General features: G+C 44.9%; 1 protein-coding gene across 1 annotated transcript; it reads right to left on the bottom strand.

Moving 5' to 3' along the window:
• Nucleotides 1-8,860: 8,860 nt before the first annotated feature.
• LOC123058124 (E3 ubiquitin-protein ligase EL5) lies at nt 8,861-10,005 on the bottom strand. Its single transcript, XM_044480947.1, has one exon. It carries the CDS (start codon nt 9,883-9,885, stop codon nt 9,229-9,231), a length of 657 nt encoding a protein of 218 aa, XP_044336882.1. The 5' UTR covers nt 9,886-10,005; the 3' UTR covers nt 8,861-9,228.
• Nucleotides 10,006-20,258: the final 10,253 nt, after the last annotated feature.

The raw sequence follows: 20,258 nt of genomic DNA on the forward strand, positions 1-20,258 counted from the left end.
ATCGACCACAAGTTCCACCATTGCTGGTTGCAGTTGTAGCCGGACGCGGCTTAAGGCATGGTTTAGCTACACAATCCCAACGTACATGGAGGCCCTCATGGCGAAGAACAACGATGAGGAACGGGAAATTGTTGGTGCTGGACATCGGGCTCAAGCTCTCCTGCCTTGTAGAACTCAAGGGAAGCAGTGACCAATGCTAGCAACATGGGCTGAGAGGAGGAGAAAGAGAGCTTGATTTGGGATGGGTTGGAATGACAGAGAAATAGAGAAAGTGGGGAGGAAGGCATCCATGGGTAAGGGAGAAATAGGGGTGGAGGTTGCCGCTGGGGAAGCTTGTGCATTAGATCGAGTGGAGGAGGAACCAAGAGAAAAAATGACAGACGGGGGAGGAATAGATGGCGGAGAGAGGAATGAGTGGATGAAAGCATGGATAAGGACGATGTGTGGCATGATCAGGAATAACGGATCGTGGCCAATCGGATAACACGTGCACGACCGATGTGAGCTATGGCCGACCGCCTGATTCACAACATTTTTATGTTATATGGGGAAGGACTATTGAAAGACATGAGCAAATCTGAATCCAACAACAACTTGAAAAAAAATCTTATTTCAACAAAAAATGAATTCAATTTGTACTGGTTAGGTGGTTTGGGTACCACAATTCTTTCGTCATTGGGGTGTGGGTGGGAGTGTTAGGATCCTATGTTGTTATGATAGAAGACACGTTGGGTTCTGGTCTGTGCAACAATGACCGCAACAACAGTGTTGCTATAGTAGAGGATCCTAACCTAGAAAGCCAGGAGACTATTTTGGGGAACTAAATAGAAAAATATAGGGCATCTGTGTTTCATCTCTCACAACGGTGGTTCTAAAAGACTAATATCTTTATATCGCGAGGTTGTATGTTTTTCAACCGATAGCAAGAGCGCTCCTATGATTCATTATTTCGGAGAAAGAGTACATGAGACTAGCACTCGGTTAATTGGAGAAACTAAGATAAAATGTTGAAAAATGGGCAAACTATGTAGCCAAAATGTTTCTAGTACACCAACTAAAACCGACATATCAGCATGGCCTACGGAAACACCATAAAATGTGTAATACACCATATCAACATCGTCAGCCGTGTCAACGTCCATCTAGTTTTGATCACAGAACGACCAAACTTGTGCAACCCAGTAGGTATACCACACTAACAACACAACCCTAATGGCTCAACCACAAGCCAGGTGCTCCAACCAAAGATCATGTGGCCAAAATCATGCTTCCGATGAGATAACAATGCCAAGGACACCACATCACTAATCCGGCAAGCCAGGTCATGGTTTTCACCCATAGATAAGATCTTGAGATTGGAAAAGGTGCAAGATCTCCTCGGTCACACCTCCAACTAGGAAAACAACATCGACACACATTGACACCACTTGCATGGAAAAAATGCCGAGCAGTATTTCCATCCACATAACCGCGCACATATGTCGTACATCATCCAAGACACACCCCACCAAGCTGCTTAACACACCCTTGGCTTGAGCACCACCAGCATCACCTCTATCTCAAGCATCGTGCCCTGCCTATAGGATGATGCTGACAAATGACACTACCTAGGTGAACACCATGACCGACGCACTCCCCGACTGTTGGAGGAGCCATGTGTGCTCCGCTTGGATTAAACATTGACATTGAGAAGCCTTCGGGCACACCACCTCTGGTTGTCAAGCTCCAGATCCAAAGGAACCCCCAGAAGATCCATTATAGCAAACCCCCATTCGCAACAATGGTACTTATCCATGCCTGTGCACCTCGATAAACTTTTAACACTGTCACGCCTTGTGCTGGCACCACCGCCTGCACACGACATGTAGATGTGCCTCCACCTCGCACACACCACCCACTCACCAGCATTTCAAACAACCATCCTTCAGTGACAGGGTGGCGCAGTTTGCACACCCGGTAGAGGCACCACCACCACATGTACAAAATGCTGCTGGGAAGAACTAACCAGCCCACCAACTTTGTTAGCAAGGAGTCACCGCTACAGCGGCAACAACGAGGGGAGACCATTGTTGGTGGTGGTTAGCTAGGGTCCCCCATGTTCGGCCTTCGCCCCATAGTCAACCGTGTGAGCGACTGCTTGGGAGGGCTTTTTAAAATCTTTATGCAAGTACATGGTTGTGATGTTGATCATTTTATAATTTTATATTTAAAGCGAGACACATAAGCTCGTGCAACATCAAGCCTATACGGGTGTGTTTTTGCATTATATGCCAATGTTAATATAGATCATGGATAAATCTATGAATATCATAGGATTTTTACAAAGAAACACACTTGAATGGGTGTGTAAAAATGTGCGTAAAGAAGGTTATCTAGCTGGTCAACCTTTCTACCCTAGGATGGTAGAGTACACCTGTTTAGATCTGTGTTCTCCTATTCTTTCTATATGTCTTCTTTAGCTTTGCCAATAGTCAAGTACACTAGATATTTCCCATGGAGAAATATATGAAATGGATGATAAAGGCCTTGCTCAAATTGCATGAAACAAAGTGTTTAGGCCTAAAATTCAGAGAGGATTAGCAGTACTAGGTACTATTACTTACATTGAAACCATGTTCTTTAAAAATTCAAATAAGTTCTATATAAGGGTAATCCTCCATGGAGTGAATTTATTTGGGAAACATATTACAATATCTCGCCCCTCCAACACACACGAAAAGGCGAACTAGAAGGATGCTTCTGGTTGAAATCTCATTCGGAGCTTATACCCAACTATAAAGAAGTAGCCCGTTGCTCTCCAACATAGGGTCACTCTCTTTTATTATGGCATGACAGATGGGTTGAACAGCCTCTAGCACAAAGTTCCCCGAATTGCACTCTTTTACCATTCATGATAATGCTTATCTTGCTACTTTTTATAATATTGATGATCTTCCAGCATAATTCACCCGATGACCAATCAAGTTTATGACCAGTACTTGGAGCTTCAAAATTTACTTTTCCAGAGCCCTTAGTTGGAGAATCAGGATACTTGGAAATCTAAGTCCTAGTCTTCCATGCAAATGTACATTTCTTGGGCAACTTTAAGGCTGACCAGTTATTTAAATGGTTGTGGAAATGTGCTAGCAGATTAAAGCATAAACTTTCTTATGACTGTTGATGCATGATAGAGTCAACACCAAGAGTCTACTTAAGAGGAAGGGTTTTTCATGAATAATTAAAACTGCATTTTTTATCAACAAAATACCGATGAAACTCTTATGCATCTTTGTTCAAACAGTAATTTTTCTCAAGACCGTTGGAGCTCTATTATTCCCGACAGAAGGAGAGCAACTTTAATCTTTGATGACTGTTTGGAGTATCTGGTTGCGGAGACATGAAAATATTTCCAAGAATGTAACCACCGGAATTGGCTCATGCAGACACTTGCTCAAATAAGATTTGAATTTGATGGGTCACAAAATGAAAAGAAAACATTCAGCTTGACTCTAGATTTGGATTGACACATATCCCTAGCAGTCCTCAGTGCTACACGATATCTCACAATACTGCCCAAAACTAGAATTGGATATCGACATATTGCTTTCTCTTTATATAGGTAGCTTTTATTTTTTGTTTTTATTTTGTTTCTCCTTGTATATATACTTCTCTATGTATTTATAAGGAACTACCATCTAACTATTGTACTCCATGCGTCCAAATATATAGGGCCTAGTCGCCTACTATATTTTTTTCAGATTATTTTTAACCATGGGTTAGAGCAATAATACATATGTATCTTACAAAATGTATAGCGTTAAATTCGTATGTGAAAAGAGTTTCCGATAACATAACTTCTGTATAATCTTATCAATGATCAAAGGAAACCTCAAAAACGTATTAGTTCCTATATATTTGGATGGAAGGAGCACCGTCCTTGGGTCAAAAAGATTAAGCTCGCAATTTTATCCCCAGCCCACCCACGCCACCCCTCCGTGAGGTGATTCCGTACATCTACTCTATCCGTCTCAATAAGTGTTTCGACTTTGTATTAGATTTAATACAAAGTTATACTAAAGTTGAAACAGTTATTTTGAAAGGGAAAAAGTATTAGTTAATCCTATAAAGTCTCCTAAAAAGGTAAATCTATACAGAGTTTCCTCTAATCATTTCAGGAAATAAATTAACAACCTAAAAACTTAAAAGTGCACGCGCACTATCTAGATGGAACGAGCGGCAGGTTCCTGGCTGCAGGATCAGGCCACATCGCCCCGCCGTGCGTCACGTGCCACCTTGTCGGAGCCATCATATCCTCGTTGTCTCCTCCACTCCCCGACCCCACCCGTTGCGATTTCGCCTCTCCACCGCCGCTCCCACCCCCGTGTCGTCCTCCTGCTGCTCGCCCCCCCCCCACCCCAATCCAGGTGGCGATGTGGGGTCCGCCTCGGCCTCTCGAATCGGCCGCCGATGGCGACTGCTCCGTGGACACGGCCCCGGCGCTCACCGTCGGCCCCGTCTCCCACAAGGCCGCCTCCAAGCGCGCCTTACCTGACGCCTCCCTCGCCGCGGTTGTTTCGCTGCCGCAGCTGTCGCCACAGTTGAAGGAGAGCACGGACCTCACCCGCATGCCCCGCTTCCTGCAGTCCGCGAGAGCCCGCGTCTTTCCCGAAGCGCGCGTCGCGCGAAGGCCGCCTTATCCAGAATCAACACGCTTATGCGATCCTCTCGTCCAGCAGCGCACGACATGGATGGATTTTGTTTACTGTGGCCTGTGGGCTTCACCGCTTCAGTTCTGAAGAAACTGTGTGCCGCCGTGCCGGCAGGCGTCAGCAGCGGCATCTAGCAAGGGCAGCAGGTAGCGGCGGCATCTAGCAACGGAAGCAGCAGCAAGACATGGTTCAGTTGAGTTTCAATTTCAGCAGCGGCGGCAGCAGGTCATGGCTCATTTTACTATAGAAAATCAAACATAAGCTAGAAACGGCAGCAGGAGCAGGCCATGGTTCAGTTTACTGTAGAAAAGCAAATACTACTATAAGCTAGCAGCGACAGAAGCATCGATTTACTCCTTAGTATAAAAAAGGCTCTTATAAGTTGACTAAATGTTTCTTTCTAAGTTGATCTATTATTACTATTTTCTCCATCCCAAAATTTTTGTCTTAAATTTATCTAGATACGGATGTACCTAATACTAAAACGTGACTACATCCATATTTAGACGAATCTAAGACAAAATTTTTGAGACGGAGGGAGTATTTTTTATTGGCATCCATAGTAGTTGTAGTTGCACACATATTAGTCTTAGTTGGCACATGCATGACCACAGAGTTGCACAATTTGATCTACATAGTCTCATATGAATTATCGTGGGAGGTTCTCACGCCCTGCCGTGAAGTTGCACACTTCGTCGGCGTAGTCGCACGTGCATGGCAACAGAGTTGCACAATCCGATCCGCATAGTCGCACATGAATTGTCGTGGGAGATTCTCACACCCGGCCACAGAGTTGCACAATCTTGCCGGCATAGTCGCATACACATGGACACAGAGTTGCACAATCTCGTGCGCATAGTCGCACATAAATTGTCGTGAGAGGTGCTCACGCATGGCCGCGGGGTTGCACACTCTCGTTGACACAGTCGCACATGCTTTAGTTTTTATATGAAATCTATAGTTGGATATGATCATTGGGAACTCGCACACATGATGATCGTTTTTATTGGCATCTATAGTAATTTTAATTGCACACATAGTTGTTTTCAATTGGATCCAATCATTAGGAACTTGCACACATGGTTATCATTTTTGTTGGCATCTATAGTAGTTCTAATTGCACACATAATCATTCTCGGATGGATATATACGATCATTGGGAAGTTGGACACACGGCGATCATTTTTATTGGCATCTATAGTAGTTCTAGTGATTACACAAATAATTGTTCCCAGTTGGATATGGTCATTCGGAAGTTACACACACAGCGATCACTTTTTGTTGGCATCTATAGTAGTTGTTGTTGCACACATAGTTGTTCTCAACGATACGATCATTGGGAAGTTACACATATATCGATCTTTTTTTGTGGGCTTCTATATTAGCTCTAGTTGCACATATAGTCATTCTCACACTACTAGAATCTGGTTTTGTCCCGAGTTCCGATACTTCACCGAGTTCATTTTATCGGAAACTCGACAAACTTCTCTCTGTCAAGTTTAATCCAAAATTGGACTCGATGGTGATAAGCAACTCGGCAGAGCTATGCCTTTGCCAGGTTCCAACAAAAAATAACTAGACGAACTTAATAAACTCGGCAGAATTACATGTTCACCGAGTTTCTGCGAAAATACACTTGGCAAAGCCTGACAAGTGGACCCTGTTGTATGGTAGTCTATGGAGCAGCCAGCCAAAAAAGAAGTATTTTGTCCCTAGTCTATAAAAGAAACTAAATTGTCTCCCTAATTCATATAAAAAATTCTAATTCATATTAAAGAGAAAAAGTAGCAGGTGAACGGAAAAAAGAAAATGAAATTACAAAAGCATGTGTGAACACATTTAATTGGGATCTTTGAATTTTTTTAAAAAGCCATAACTTTTAAACCATGCGTCGGAATTAAGATCCATTTTCACCGTTAAAACCCTTCCAGCATGCTCTTCAAAACATGATCCCGCATGGATATGCTTCGATGATTTTTTTTGTGTGCAATTTACTCCCCATTTCGGTTCAACTGTTTAAGAGTCGATGTGCAACTACTTGAGCGTCGACATGCAACTTTTGCACTACCTTGGATGTGCAGTTTTCACTGACGGAGACCTCCACCCCAAACTACCCCTAACACTTTGATGTGCAACTTCGTTTGCTGCCCAAGCAAACTGCCTAGTAGTTGATGTGCTACTTCCCCCCGCCCGTTGATGTGCAATTTTCACTATTTTGCTATCTCGACCAACTGCCTAGCAGTGGATGTGCAACTTCGGATGCTGCCTCGGCCAACTTTCTAAGAGTGATGTGCAACTTTTCCCGTACCCCTATGGGCGTATAGTTTTGACTGCTAGCACCCCGTCCAAACCACATGTGCTAGTGAGATGTGCAACTTTAGCTCCATGTATATATGCAACTTTTTACTGCCCTCATGGATGTAGTTTTCACCAACCAACTATCCCTGCCTGAGATGTGCAACTTCGCTTGTTGCCCTGGCCAACTGCCTAGCAGACTATGTGTACCCTCATCTCTTGCCTCCGCCAACTGAAACTACATATCCACAAGTAGATAGGGGAAAGAGTTGCACATCGACTACTAGGCAGTTGGTTGAAACAACAGACTAACTTGCACTTATTGCTGATAGGGCAGATTGTGCAGGGTGTGCAAGCAGTGAAAAACTACACATACACGAGTAGTGCAACTTCGTTTGCTGCCTGCCTATAAGTTGTTGGTGTCCTTGTCAGAACTACCCTTCCTATGAGATGTGCAACTTCGTTTGCTACCCCTACCAACTGCCTAGCAGTTGATGTGCAATTTTATTTGTTACCCCAACCAACTATGCCAATGATAGCATGCAACTCTGCGGCTGTGCGTGTGTGACTATGATGTCGCGCGTGTGCAACTCCCACATCCGATTGTGTGACTATGCCACTGCGTGTGTGCAACCGCCGCAGTTGTCCGTGAGCTACTATGCAGACGAGAGTGTGCACCTCTATGGCCGTGTATGTGCGACTATACTGACGGGAGTGTGCAACTCCATGGTTGTCATGTGCGACTATGCAGCGAGAGTGCGGCTATGCTAACAAGAGTATGCAACTCCACGACCGTGGGTGAGCTACTACGCTGACAAGAGTGTGCAACTCTGGGTCCTAGGTGTGCGACTATGCCACCAAGCGTGTGCAATCCCGCAGTCATGTGTGAGCTACTATGCATGCGGACGAGAGTGTGCACCTCCATGGTCGTGCGTGTGCGACTACGCCGACATGAGTGTGCAACTATGTGGCCGTCATGTGTGACTATGCGACGAGGTTGTGCAACCCGGCAGCCGCGCGTGTGCAACTACGCTGTCGCGCATGTGCACCTCTTGGAGCCGTGCGTGAGCTAGTATGTCGATGGGAGTGTGCAACTCCGTCATCGCGCATGCGCACTTTCTGCAGTTGTGCGTGTGCGACTATGCGAATTAGAGCGTTCAACTCCACAATCTTTCGTGTGCAAATTTTTTGTTTAATTCAGTAGTATATTCAGTAGCTCAAAGCACACCATAGCACTATATTCAGTAGGAGAAAAATCAGCAAACCATCAACACACAGTGGCACCGCGACCAAAGCAGCTGCCGGCCTGCAGCACACCGGCCTGTGCTCGTCTTGCAAAATTCAGCATAAATGAACTGGGCAAACACGAACAGCGGCCACGCAAGAACTCTGTTCCTTAGCAATCTTCGTCTCCGTCCTGCTCCAGACCAAGGACGATCTCAACCCCCTCCTCTGCCGAAGCTTCCTCCTCTGGCCGTTCCATCTATAGCAAGCTCGTGTTTCCTCCTCTCTCTCAACCGCAGTAGCCATGCCTAGAGATCCCTGCTACAGACCCGCCCAGATTAGAGAGAGAGAGAGAGAGAGAGAGAGAGAAAGAGAAGAAGATGGGGCCTTCCTTGGGGGCACTAGGCATGGCGCCGGGGGCAGGAATCGAAGCAGTAGCAGAAGCCCATGGAGGGGCGCCCAGGTGAAGAATCCCGTGTCGGTGGCGGCGGGTTCTGTATCTGCCGGCCGCCTGACCTGATCTAGTCGCTCGATCTCCCTCATCTCCTCTCTGCTATTCTCTCGTACAAGGGGAGGGGGACGGGGAGAGAGTAGGGGCGGAGGCCGGCGGCGAGGTGTGACTCCGCAGACGAGGCTCGGGTCAGCGGCCGAGGGCAAGGAAGGGAAGGTCTCCCGTTGTTTTTCTTATTAATATTAATCAAGTAGACAAAAATATTTCTATTTTAGGCCGGCCGCTCGCGAAGCCCAGCGAGCAGCCGGCCGCTCGCGAAGCCCAGCGAGCAGCCGGCCGCTACCTAGACTTGTCCAATTAACAACATATGAGTTTCTTATGCTCTCCTCGGAATACAACAAACAAACAAATGGGTGACTTTGGCTCAAACAGACAAAAAGAAAATGGCGTTTCGTATGGTTGTGCCCAACTTGTGCATGAAACACGGTCTAACCTCTAGTATATGCATGTGCCGCAGTACCCTTTGAAATTTCCCTGCAATCTACGAATAGGAAGATCCCGACTGACCTCCTACCCCGATGTTGACCCGCGCACGCCCCTTTGGGTGTCCGGGAAGCCACCTTGCACGGTCACGATCAAGGTTCCTCCTGCACCGAACAACGCCTGCTGCGGCGGGTCCCTGGCAGACGACGATGACGACGACGACGACTGCACCGCCGCCTCCGCCTTGCCGTTCCCCTTGGGCAGCTCAGCCTCGGCGCGGCAGAGCGGGTACGTCGTCCTGGAGCGCAGCCACGCGTCGACGCACTCCACGTGGAACGAGTGCCCGCAGTTGGGCAGCTCCCGCACCTTTTCTCCGTCGGCGAGCTCCGACAGGCACACGGCGCAGTCAGCCCCGGCGGTGGCGGCGCCCTCCTTCCGGTACGTGGTGACCGGCAGCGCGGAGAGCGCAGAGGCGTCCAGCCCACGCCGGCCGCTAGTTGCGCCGAACGAGTTGATGGACCGCAGGATGCCGGCGGTGAAGCTGCCGCGGCGACGGCGGCCGCCCGACCGCGCCACGAGCACGTACAGCAAGAAGCGGATGAGGGTGAAGAAGATGGTGAGGGCGAAGAGGAGGAAGGCGGCCATGAGCAGGACGCGCCCGTTGAAGCTGTAGTTCTGCTGCCGCGCATACGGAGCCGGTGGGGCACCCGACGCCGGCGCGCCGGGGAAAGGGTCCCCTGACATGGCAGGATAAAGATTTCTAGTCTGTACCACAAATCAAGAACCTTAAACGGAAGAAGGGAGAAGGGACTTCAAGGGAGAGAGGCAATGGGCGGCAGGTTTGGCAGAAGTCAAGTCAAGTCTGCAAGGGATAATATCTGAGAGCTTAACCTCGGCAACACGGTGCTCGGGTCAGGTCAACTGGTGGTGTCATTGTCAAGCACAGCCGCCCAGAAAAAAAAAGTCACGGCCGATTGATGCGAGGCTGACATATGGGATTAACGGGAACATTTGATTACCAATTGCAATGCCTGCCGCGTGAGAATGCGCGTGCGATCTGGTTGGGACATCGATTTTCTTCCGAGAATGGTAGGAAACCATATTTAACGGTACACGAGCTTTCAGTGAACAACGCTTTTGCTGGAATGCAAATTTGTAAACGGCGAAGGTGCGTATGCACTAAGAAGAACCTTCAAGGAATTTTAGCCGCTGAACTTTCTGCACAGCAACAAAACCAGTTGTCCTTCAGAAATTTCCATGTTCCACATGGAGACCGGAAGCTGGCATGGAACGTGGTACGGGAAAAAAGCAACGGTCAGTAAACAGTTGTTTTCATGGAATATATGCATGGTGCTAAAATCACCGGGTGACTGAAGTTACCTAAAATCTAAAAAGTGCGCACGCACTATTTAGAGAAAACGAACGGCTGGTCTTACACACGCATGCATGTAGTTTTATGGTCTAAATTTTGTCTTTATTCGTGACGTGGCATGTACTATTAAGATGGTTACATGGGCAAGACACCGCATTATTCCATGGATGTGCATGTTCATTTATTTGAGTTTTCAAATTTTTAAAAAGTCATATCTTTTAAGGACCGGTCTAGCTGGTGGCCGGGCGCTCGCTGCCGCTCGCGAGCGGCCGGCCCCTGGTCCCAAACGTCTAGTCACTACCACATATTAAAAAGAGCAAAAATTACTGTAATCCAAAAGTACTAAAAGGACACTGCTAATTAATCACCTTATGTGGTCTTTTCTCACGTGATGGATGCCTGTTCCCCATGTTCGTTCCTAGTGCATTAATTTTTTGTTTTTAGAATTATAAAAAATATATATCTTCTAAACCGCGTGTCGAAATTCAGATCCGTTTTCATTGTTAAAACCCTCACGACGTGCTCTTCGAAAGTAGATGTTTCGACGAATTAGTCTTCCTGCCAACTAAACATCAATATGTGTGCAACTAGACTACATTGCCGCGCCAACTGAGCATATGTGTGTGCCAATAGTTCTGCAAACTAAACATCAATGTGTGTGCAAACTAGACTACATTGCCGTGCCAACTGAGAATATGCGTGTGCCAATAGTCCTGCCAACTAAACATCAATGTGTGTGCGACAAGACTAAATTACAAGCCAACTGAGCATATGTGTGTGCAACTAATCTTCTGTGCCAACTAAACATCAATGTGTGTGTAACTAGACTACATTACAAGCCAACTAAATATTAATGTGTGTGCAACTAGACTAGGTTACAAACCAACTGAGCATATATGTGTGCAACTAGTCTTCTCTACCAACTAAACATCAACATATGTACAACTAGACTACATTACAAGCCAACTAAACATCACTGCATGGATTCGGTTAGCTTGTAATTAGCCAGCAGATTAAACCATGAGGTCATGTCTCCATGTATACGTAACTTGCAAGCTAAGCTACACTTCTTCCTACCTACACGTATGCATGCATGGTCGGCCGGGTTAATTCCATCCAACAATCTCTTCCTCTCACTTCTCTCCTCACAAACCAAGTCTTAAAATCTAACTAAACCACTTCATCCATCACCATGGCAACACCTACGTGTATATACACAACGAACCATGCCACCAACCTTTCCATCTCACCTCTCTCTCTCAAGTCTCAGCACAGAGAGCCGTTGTCAATCAATCACAGAACCACGACTATTTCCATCACGATTCCTTGCATGCACCTCCCCATGGCAGCTGCCAGCGGCACAAAGCAGCAGCAGCATCCGCACCCAGCTCCACCACTGGGGGCGGCGCTGGTGTACGGTGTACCCCAAGTTCAAGTTGACGGAGAAGGCCGGCCGCCGATCTGCGCTTCTTCCCGTATTACACCTAGGAGCACCAGCACAACAGCCCGTTGTGTGTCACGGCTGTCCGGTCGATTAGGGCGGCGGGGTGTCCTGAGTGTTCGACCAGGGGCGGCGGCGCGACCAACCTTGACCAAAGGCGACCTGCGGTGATGACCTGCAGCAGCGGAAGATGCAGAGGACCAGCGGCAGGAACAGCTAGGCAGAAGGTGCGCCGACGGCTGCCATGGCCGCGCGTGGGAGAGAGAGGGGTGAGGGAGTGGCGGCTAGCTAGGGGAAACCGGGGGTGGGTTGGTCCTTCGGGTAGTGGTGGGCCTTGTCATCCACGTGCAACGAGCGAGAACGAGCGGTCAGAACGCGGCCGCTCGTTCTGTCCATATAGCGCGCGGCCACTTTTTAGATTTTAGGATCTTTTAAACCGTACTTCGGAATTTAGATTCGTTTTCACTATTGGAATCATCACGACGAGATCTTTGAAACTAGATCCCGCATGGGTATGTTTTGACGAAAAAAATTTGATGCCAACTTTGACGCTATATTGTGCAACTCTGTTACTACATGGTCCAACTTTAGTACCGGATTATGCAACTTTTTTAAAAACCAAGTTTGCAGCTGCATGATCCAATTCTTTTGATATTGCAACAAAGAAACCATGAGAACCAACTTTTTATGACGTGCAACTAGTCTACTACCTCGGCCAATTACGTAGTAGTCGATGTGCAACCCTTCCCCACTTTCCCTACCAGTGGTATGTACAACTTAGTCTGTTGTTCACGCCAACTGCCTATTAGTCGATGTGCAACTCTTTCCCCTCCCTACTTGTGGATACATATTAGTTTTAGTTGGCGGGGGCAACAGACGGAGTTGGACAAAGTCTGCTAGGCAGTTGGCACATCAACGAAGTTGGCGGGGGCAACACACGGAGTTGCACATAGTCTGCTAGGCAGTTGGCACATCCACGAAGTTGGTGGGGGCAACACACGAAGTTGCACATCCACGAGTGATACAAGAGAAAGTTGCACATCATTATTAGATAGTTGGCCATCGCAGCATATGAAGTTGCACATCTACTGTTAGACAGTTGGCCGATGCAGTAAATGGTGAAAGCACATCCATGGGTAGGAGAAAAGTTGCACGTCAACTACTAGACAGTTGGCCTCGGTAAGAGATGAAGTTGCACATCTCACTCCAAGTGGGTACTTTTAGGGTGGAGGCGCCATCAGTAAAAACTGCACATCCACATGATAGGTGCGAAGTTGCACATCCACTACGGTTAGTTGCACATCGGCTACTAGATGATTGCACAAAACATGTACTAAAATTGCACAAAAATATTTTATCGAAACATACCCATGCGAGATCTAGTTTCGAAGAGCACGTTGCAAGGATTTCAAAGGTGAAAACGGATCTTAATTCGGATTCGTGGTTTAAAAGTTATGGCTTTTCAAAAATTCATAAGTCATGAATTAAATGCTAAAAAGTCATTCACCACATGTCATGCAGGTAAAAGGCCAACAACCGAGTGCATGCATGTGAATCATTTAATGCACTGTTGATGGGTTGTTTCTATTTAGCCATTTGAGACAATAAAATCTTTCCTAATCAGATGGGGAGACAAATACTCGCCAAAAAAGATCAAATGTTTTCCTATTTTGGCCGGCTGCTCCGGAACGCCAGGGAGCAGCCGGCCGTTGTGTAGCCGCGTCCCTAAAGTTAACTATAAAGTGTGTAAGCTAAGAAATTGTTTCTTGTATATTTTTGCTAAGAGACCATCTTCTTAATTCAGAGAAGGTAAACCTCCTTTTATTTTTATCTTTTCCAATCAACAATTATCCTATGTGACACTACTAAGAGACCATTTGAATGGTCATAAGCACGACAAGCATACCATCACGACAACACATTTGAGCTCGAGTTGTGTGCGAAGGCGTGGCCACTACTAGCATAAAAACATGACGTTTGAGTCGCAGTTTTCTAAGCAAAATATTTTTTATTTTATCAATTAATTAAACATAGTATGCTAACTTAAACAAATATGGATGAAAAAAGATATCTGATGTGGCTGAACGTAAGAACCTTTCAAGTCACCGTTTCTAGGGTTATATGTTGCATATTAACTTTTCGCCATGGTTCCAGTGAAGAAACTTAATAACAACATGGCTATTGAACTGGGTCGAGGTACCATGATTGTGCCATGTGCAATACCCTCATTATATGATTGCACCGTCTCGGGGCGGTTATTAGTAGGAGAGACTATCGATTCCATATTCTCATCTCTAGATATCCAATTTTATGACCAGATATGTGTCTTTGACCCATCACTGGTCATTCTTATCATCCCCAGAGCACATCTCCGCCTTCAATCAGTACCCTCCATAGCTGAGATGGGTGGGATCCCAATTCAAGTTCAACAATATAAGTGTCTGGGAAGTATATATCCTTTAATATCCTAGGGAAGAGACTCTAGTTGTTGTATGGTACGCCAGGGTTTGTCTTGCTAGCAACGCAAAATTAAAGAGCCCCTGGAATAATCTGGGACTGTGCAACAGATTTAATCAATACCTTCTTTCCTGCTCCTGAAACCAACTTCTCAATTCATCCCTTGACCTTGCCTCATAAAACATCCTCAAATATTTGAACGCCCTCATTTTTTAAGAACCAATATCCGATGACATACCAAGATATTTTTCATTCAGAGTTTCAGTGGGAACACTCTTGACCTCTTCTCTTATATTTTTGGGGCATCCTTTACTGAAAAAGATGGATGATTTTGCTGCATTAATACGTTTTTCAGAAGCCCGACAATGAGAATCAACAACCTTGACACCTCAGTCGCCCCTACAATGTTTGCCTTCAAAAATAGCAGACTATTATATGCAAACAAAATATGATTTACCGGTGGCGTCATAGGTGGCACTTGAACTTCACCAAGCAGAGATGACTCGTTTCTGGATTTTAGGAAGCACCTAAGGCCCTCTGCTGCCAACAAGAAAAGGTAGGGTGAAATTAGGTCTCATTGATGGACAGGTGTGGATGCTTTGAATCTACTATTTCTAAATAGTTATTGCTCATTACCTATTTTTCTTAACCATGCAACTATGCCACATAAGCAAGTAATGCATGCAAGTCATAAATACATTTTTCTGCATACTCTATGCATGCACCACTTCCACATAATAAATCCATGCATGTTAATTATGCACAAATGTTTTTGCATCCAATTTTGTATTGACAATATATATGTTGGATAATTGTGGCATATCTATGTAGTTGACCCTTAACATTTTTATTACAAATGACATTCTTTTAACTACAATTCATTTTTATATGCTTCTTTTTTTACTTTTTCATATTACATTTTCTTTGCATTAGTTTTAGATGGTTTTAGCAACTATTTACACATTTTTTAGCCGGGCCATCATCTAGTTCTTCAAGTTTTCTTCTATTAAACAAAATTGAGTAAGCGACTAATCTACTAGGCTCGTGACAACACAAACCCAATGATCCAAACAACCCTTTTCAAGCATAATAGCCTTCAAATATTCCCACTCAACTTTGTCATGCGCCTTCATTATGTCCAATTTCAAAGCACAATGGCGATGTTTCAGTGCCTTGTTGTGCTCCATAAAATGCGAACATTCAAATGCCATGATAATTTTATCAGTAATTAGATGACCTGGAACAAAGGCTGGCTACTCTAATAACTAATGGGGCGGAATTGTGAAATCAATTTTGGGTTGTTTACCTTTGGAATCGAGAAAAGATAGGTGCGATTAATGCTCTCAACACTTTCCTCTCCATTCATAGTATGTAGGACCGCCTTGGTTACTTCCTCACCACATATATCCTAGTGCTTGTGGAAAAATGAGTCAGAAAGCCATCTGAGCCTAACGCTTTCGTCGGGAACATGTGGAATAAAGCCTTCTTAACCCCCCCCCCCCCCCGCTCACCGAGTAAGGTGGAGTGAGTAGATCAGTCATCGAAAGAGAAACTTTACACGGGACCATGTCAAGAGCTTCACGCATATTGGATACACCCTTAGAACTATAAAGTGCCTTGTAAAGTTCAGCCGCCATTGCCTCCAACTCCATCGGCTTCTCAAGAACTTGTCCATCATCTTTAGCAATGGCCCTGGTAATGTTTTTTCCTTTTTTGCCTCGAAGCTCGCATGTGGAAGTAAAGAGTATTTCTATCGCTCACTGCCAACCATTCAACTCCAGCTCTCCATAATACATCTCAACGAGGCATTTGTTGATCTTGATCTCATGGTGGCTCGGGCCAACACAACCAGGAATTCGTTCTAGGATATTCAGTTCCCTTTTCAACCTTTTTACTTCCCTCGCACACTGCCAAAAGTGTCCCTTTCCCATGTTCGCCAGTTTTGTGGAGAGGAACTTCATTTTTTCATGCATCCCTACTATTGTGGTGCTTTGAGGTTTTCTGTTCATGCACATGCCAATGAATGAGAACAGCTTAGGGTGTGTGTCTCACATGGCCTTGTATTTGAATCTATGAGGGCCCTATTCGAAGGTTGGAGATCGAGTTGTAGTATGATAGGCCCATGATGTGAGCATGTAGCATATATATTCTCGAGCCGAACCAAAGGAAAGATCATCATCCACCCATGGTCAGCTACCGCCCTATCCAGCTGAACTCTGGATCATGTATCTTCTTCCACTTACTTTTGAAAGTTACATTGCTTCCCTAAATAGCCAATATCGCTGAGTCCATAAACACCCAGAGCATCCCTAGATCCATCAATGAGCTTGGCTTCTCTAGCCAACCCCTTCATGCTCAGACAATTAAGGCCTTCATTAAAATCATTGATAGCTAGCCATGGGCGAACCAAAACTGGCAATGGACCATGGGGTATCCCAAGTTTTATATCTCTTTGGAACCTATGCTTCCCCATAGATAGACGGTAGTCTCCATGATTTCGGTACAACCTCCTTCACCAATGCATCAACATGGTATCTCGAGTAACCCAAAATCTCAAGGTTTATAGACTGACTCCAGAAAATTACAATACCTCCGCTCCTCCTTGAGCTTGCTATAACATAATAAGACTTGTCAAAACCAAACGACGCTAAACTCTCGGCCTATGCTTTATCTAATTGAGTTTCAACAAGGCATAACATGGTCGGGCATATTTGTTCATGAGTTCGCGAACTTCTCGGACTGTTGCATGGTTTCCCAATCCATGGCAATTCCAGCATAACAGATTCATCCTCACTGGGCACCGACAAGCCTAATATTTTTGCCGCCACCCTTGAAACCCTAGTCCGAAGGAGAGATTGGACTGTGGAGAAACCTAATCCCGAGATCCTTCCAATGGATCATCAAGGCCTGAAACGGTGCGGAGATCGTCCCTAAATCTGCCAGAGTAGAACCACGGCGAGACACATCGGGGTGGGGAAAGACAATCAATATTGGAGGTCGTCGATGAGAGAAAGAAAACCCTATCAAGAGGGAATGTTCTCTAGCCTGACGGTGGCGGATTGCGCCCCTCGTCGCCATAAAACTGAGCGGATCGTCTCATTCATATGAGAATTAAGCAGGCTTTTTGAAATGTTGCATGGACAATGTTCTATTGACTGCGTCTAGGGCAATCGCGCACCCTACCCTCCTCGTTGTTTATTGGTCTGTAGATTCGATACTAGAGCCTAATCTGCGCTTTGCAGCGTTGTTTCTCGTTCATAAGTTAATTTTTTTGGACTATTGTAGTTAGAGGTGAACACTTTTACACCAAAAATCAAAGAACCAAGCAGAATTGAGTTGGTAGATATTTCTGGTTTATTCGGTTTATGGTGTTCAGTTTGATGTTTCCATCGCTAGTTATTTGTGTTTGCGTGTATCGTTGGTTTTTATACTATTAGACCATATAGTCGAAATGGATCTCCATTTGCTCTAGCTTCCCTATTTTGTTGGCACATGTAGATGTACTATCACAAAGCGTACCTATAATCTCCAACAGATGATCATGTTGGCTTGGCTATCCTCCAGCGCTTGATCTTTCTGTCCTGGCTCTCCCCAATGCTAGCATGACGTGAGTCTTCCATCACAAATATATCACTCTTGGAGCTCAACGGGGAAGACGGAGAAAGCGGCTACTCGGTCGCTCGCCATAGAACCAGCTAGCTGGCACGACCTCTTCACAAACACATGAAGCAGAAAACCAGTTCGCCCCTCTCCCGGCAGCGAAATAACCCACAAATGCAATGCATCGAAGGACGATCAAATGCGTAAGGCTAGGACGCTCGCTTTGACTAGTTGTTCGGCCCCCTTGTTTGGTCTCGATCCATATGGAGAACTGAAGGAAAAGTAAAAAGGAAGGAAAACTAAAAAGGTAAAGAGAATATTTAAAATGTTTCAAAAATAAAAATATTTGTGATTTTTCAAGAACATTGTAAAAAATTGTGAATTTAAAAATATTCATGAATTTAGAAAATGTTCATGAATTTCAAAAAATATTACAAATTAAAAATTATTCAAGTATTTTAAGAAGTTTTATGGATTTAGAAAATGTTCTTGAATTTCAACATAAGTCTTCTAAATTTCAGAAATGTCATGAATTTTAAAATAGTCACAAAGTTAGAAGGAGCACCAAAAATTTACCTCAATGCACCTCTAAATTAGTACTTTGAGAGATGGCTTTGCCTCTAAAAATTTACTTTGATGGTAGGGCTCTATTCCTGTGAGCTTACGTTGAGTCCATCCACCAATGTTTTGCCCCACATCCCAAGTACTGCGTGAGCTCAGTTGCCAACACAAGCAAAAATAACTAAACATCAAATATCTAAAACAACGACAAGTAATATGGATCGAAGGAATTAATTATTTTAGTTGGGGCGTGCCAGGGCCAGGATCAAGTGAAATGTCTAGCCTACACACAAAGCCTCACCAGTGAGGTCTGGTTTTATAGCTGTCCTTCCCGTGGTACTAAACATAACCTAGTCCGAGCTTTTCCGTCGTCTCCCTGATGCCACCCAATGCCATAATTTCGGCCCAAATTGATAATCTGTAGCAGGCCTTATCAGGTTACAACATGGGCTTCATTGTTCCTTTTCCGGTTCTCCTACACTAACAGAGAGAATCCACTCAACAACAAAATTGGAGCTTCCAGGCCCCTATTCCGTACGATCTTAATAACTCAAAAGATACTTCCTTCATAAAGAAATATAGAATCTAAACCCTTTTATATTTCTTTACAAAGAGAGTATATTTTAATAACTTTCATCTAAATGAGACTTAGTTGTCTCTCATCTAACTATCTGGCCGACGGATCTAGCTCAAAAGAAAACAAAACTGACCGGCGGATACATGTGCATGATACGTATTTTTGTGCGCTCACATTTGTAGACTCACAGTTTCTTTGTCGACTGTTGTTTTGCCTTTTCTTTTCTGTATTGACCATTTCCATGTGTTTGCCGACTTGACTGTGTGCCACTTTTCTATCAATTTAGGTGCTAGGCTCGTGTAATGGCCTTCCTTATTCGGTTTTTTAGTTTTTTCGTGTGTTTTTATATGCATTTTATGAACGTGTTTGTTAAAACAATCATGTTGATGCTCATTAAAGTAGTGGCAGGGCCAAAAATATTTATCTCAATGATAACTATTTTTTAACTCCTTCCTCGATATACAACTCGACTTTCATTTCCTAGTTGCAAGTCCAAACCATGATACGCAACTTGGGTTCGAACTATTTTTTGTCCCAATTGCAAGTTCATCTTTGGTGCGCAACTAGTGAGACCCAACCCTCTTTTGTCTAAACTGTAATTCCACCCTCGAATGCAACCAAGCACATCATTTTTTTCCTAGTTACAAGTCCACCCTTGACACATAACTAGGGTAGATTTATTTTTGTTCCAGTTGCGACTTCATCCCTGACGCGCAATTGAGTGCCTTTTTTCAGTTGCAACTTCATCCCGACATGCAACTGGGCTCGTATTTTTCTTTGTTCTAGTCGCAAATTCACCTCGATAAGCAACTAGGGCATGATCCATCTTTTGTCCCAGATGCAAGTCCACCTTTGGCATGCAACTGGGGACCGACCATTTTTGTCCTAATTGCAACTTCTCCTCCAACATGCAACTGGAATAGCCTTTTTTATAGTTGCAAGTCCACCCTCGATGCACAACCACAGTCTCACCCATGGTTTTGTCCCGGTTGGAAGTCCACACTTTGACACGCAACTCGGTCACGTCCCATTTCTTTGTCCCAGTTACAACTCAACCACCGACATCCAATTGGGGCCCATCCTTTTTTGTCATAGTTGCAAGTACACCC

Source organism: Triticum aestivum, chromosome 3A (assembly GCF_018294505.1).
Source record: "Triticum aestivum cultivar Chinese Spring chromosome 3A, IWGSC CS RefSeq v2.1, whole genome shotgun sequence".
NCBI classification, from domain to species: domain Eukaryota; kingdom Viridiplantae; phylum Streptophyta; class Magnoliopsida; order Poales; family Poaceae; genus Triticum; species Triticum aestivum.

Bases quoted from the DNA above. Each gene is read 5' to 3' on its own strand.
- LOC123058124 (XM_044480947.1), bottom strand. From the start codon at position 9,885: ATGTCAGGGGACCCTTTCCCCGGCGCGCCGGCGTCGGGTGCCCCACCG.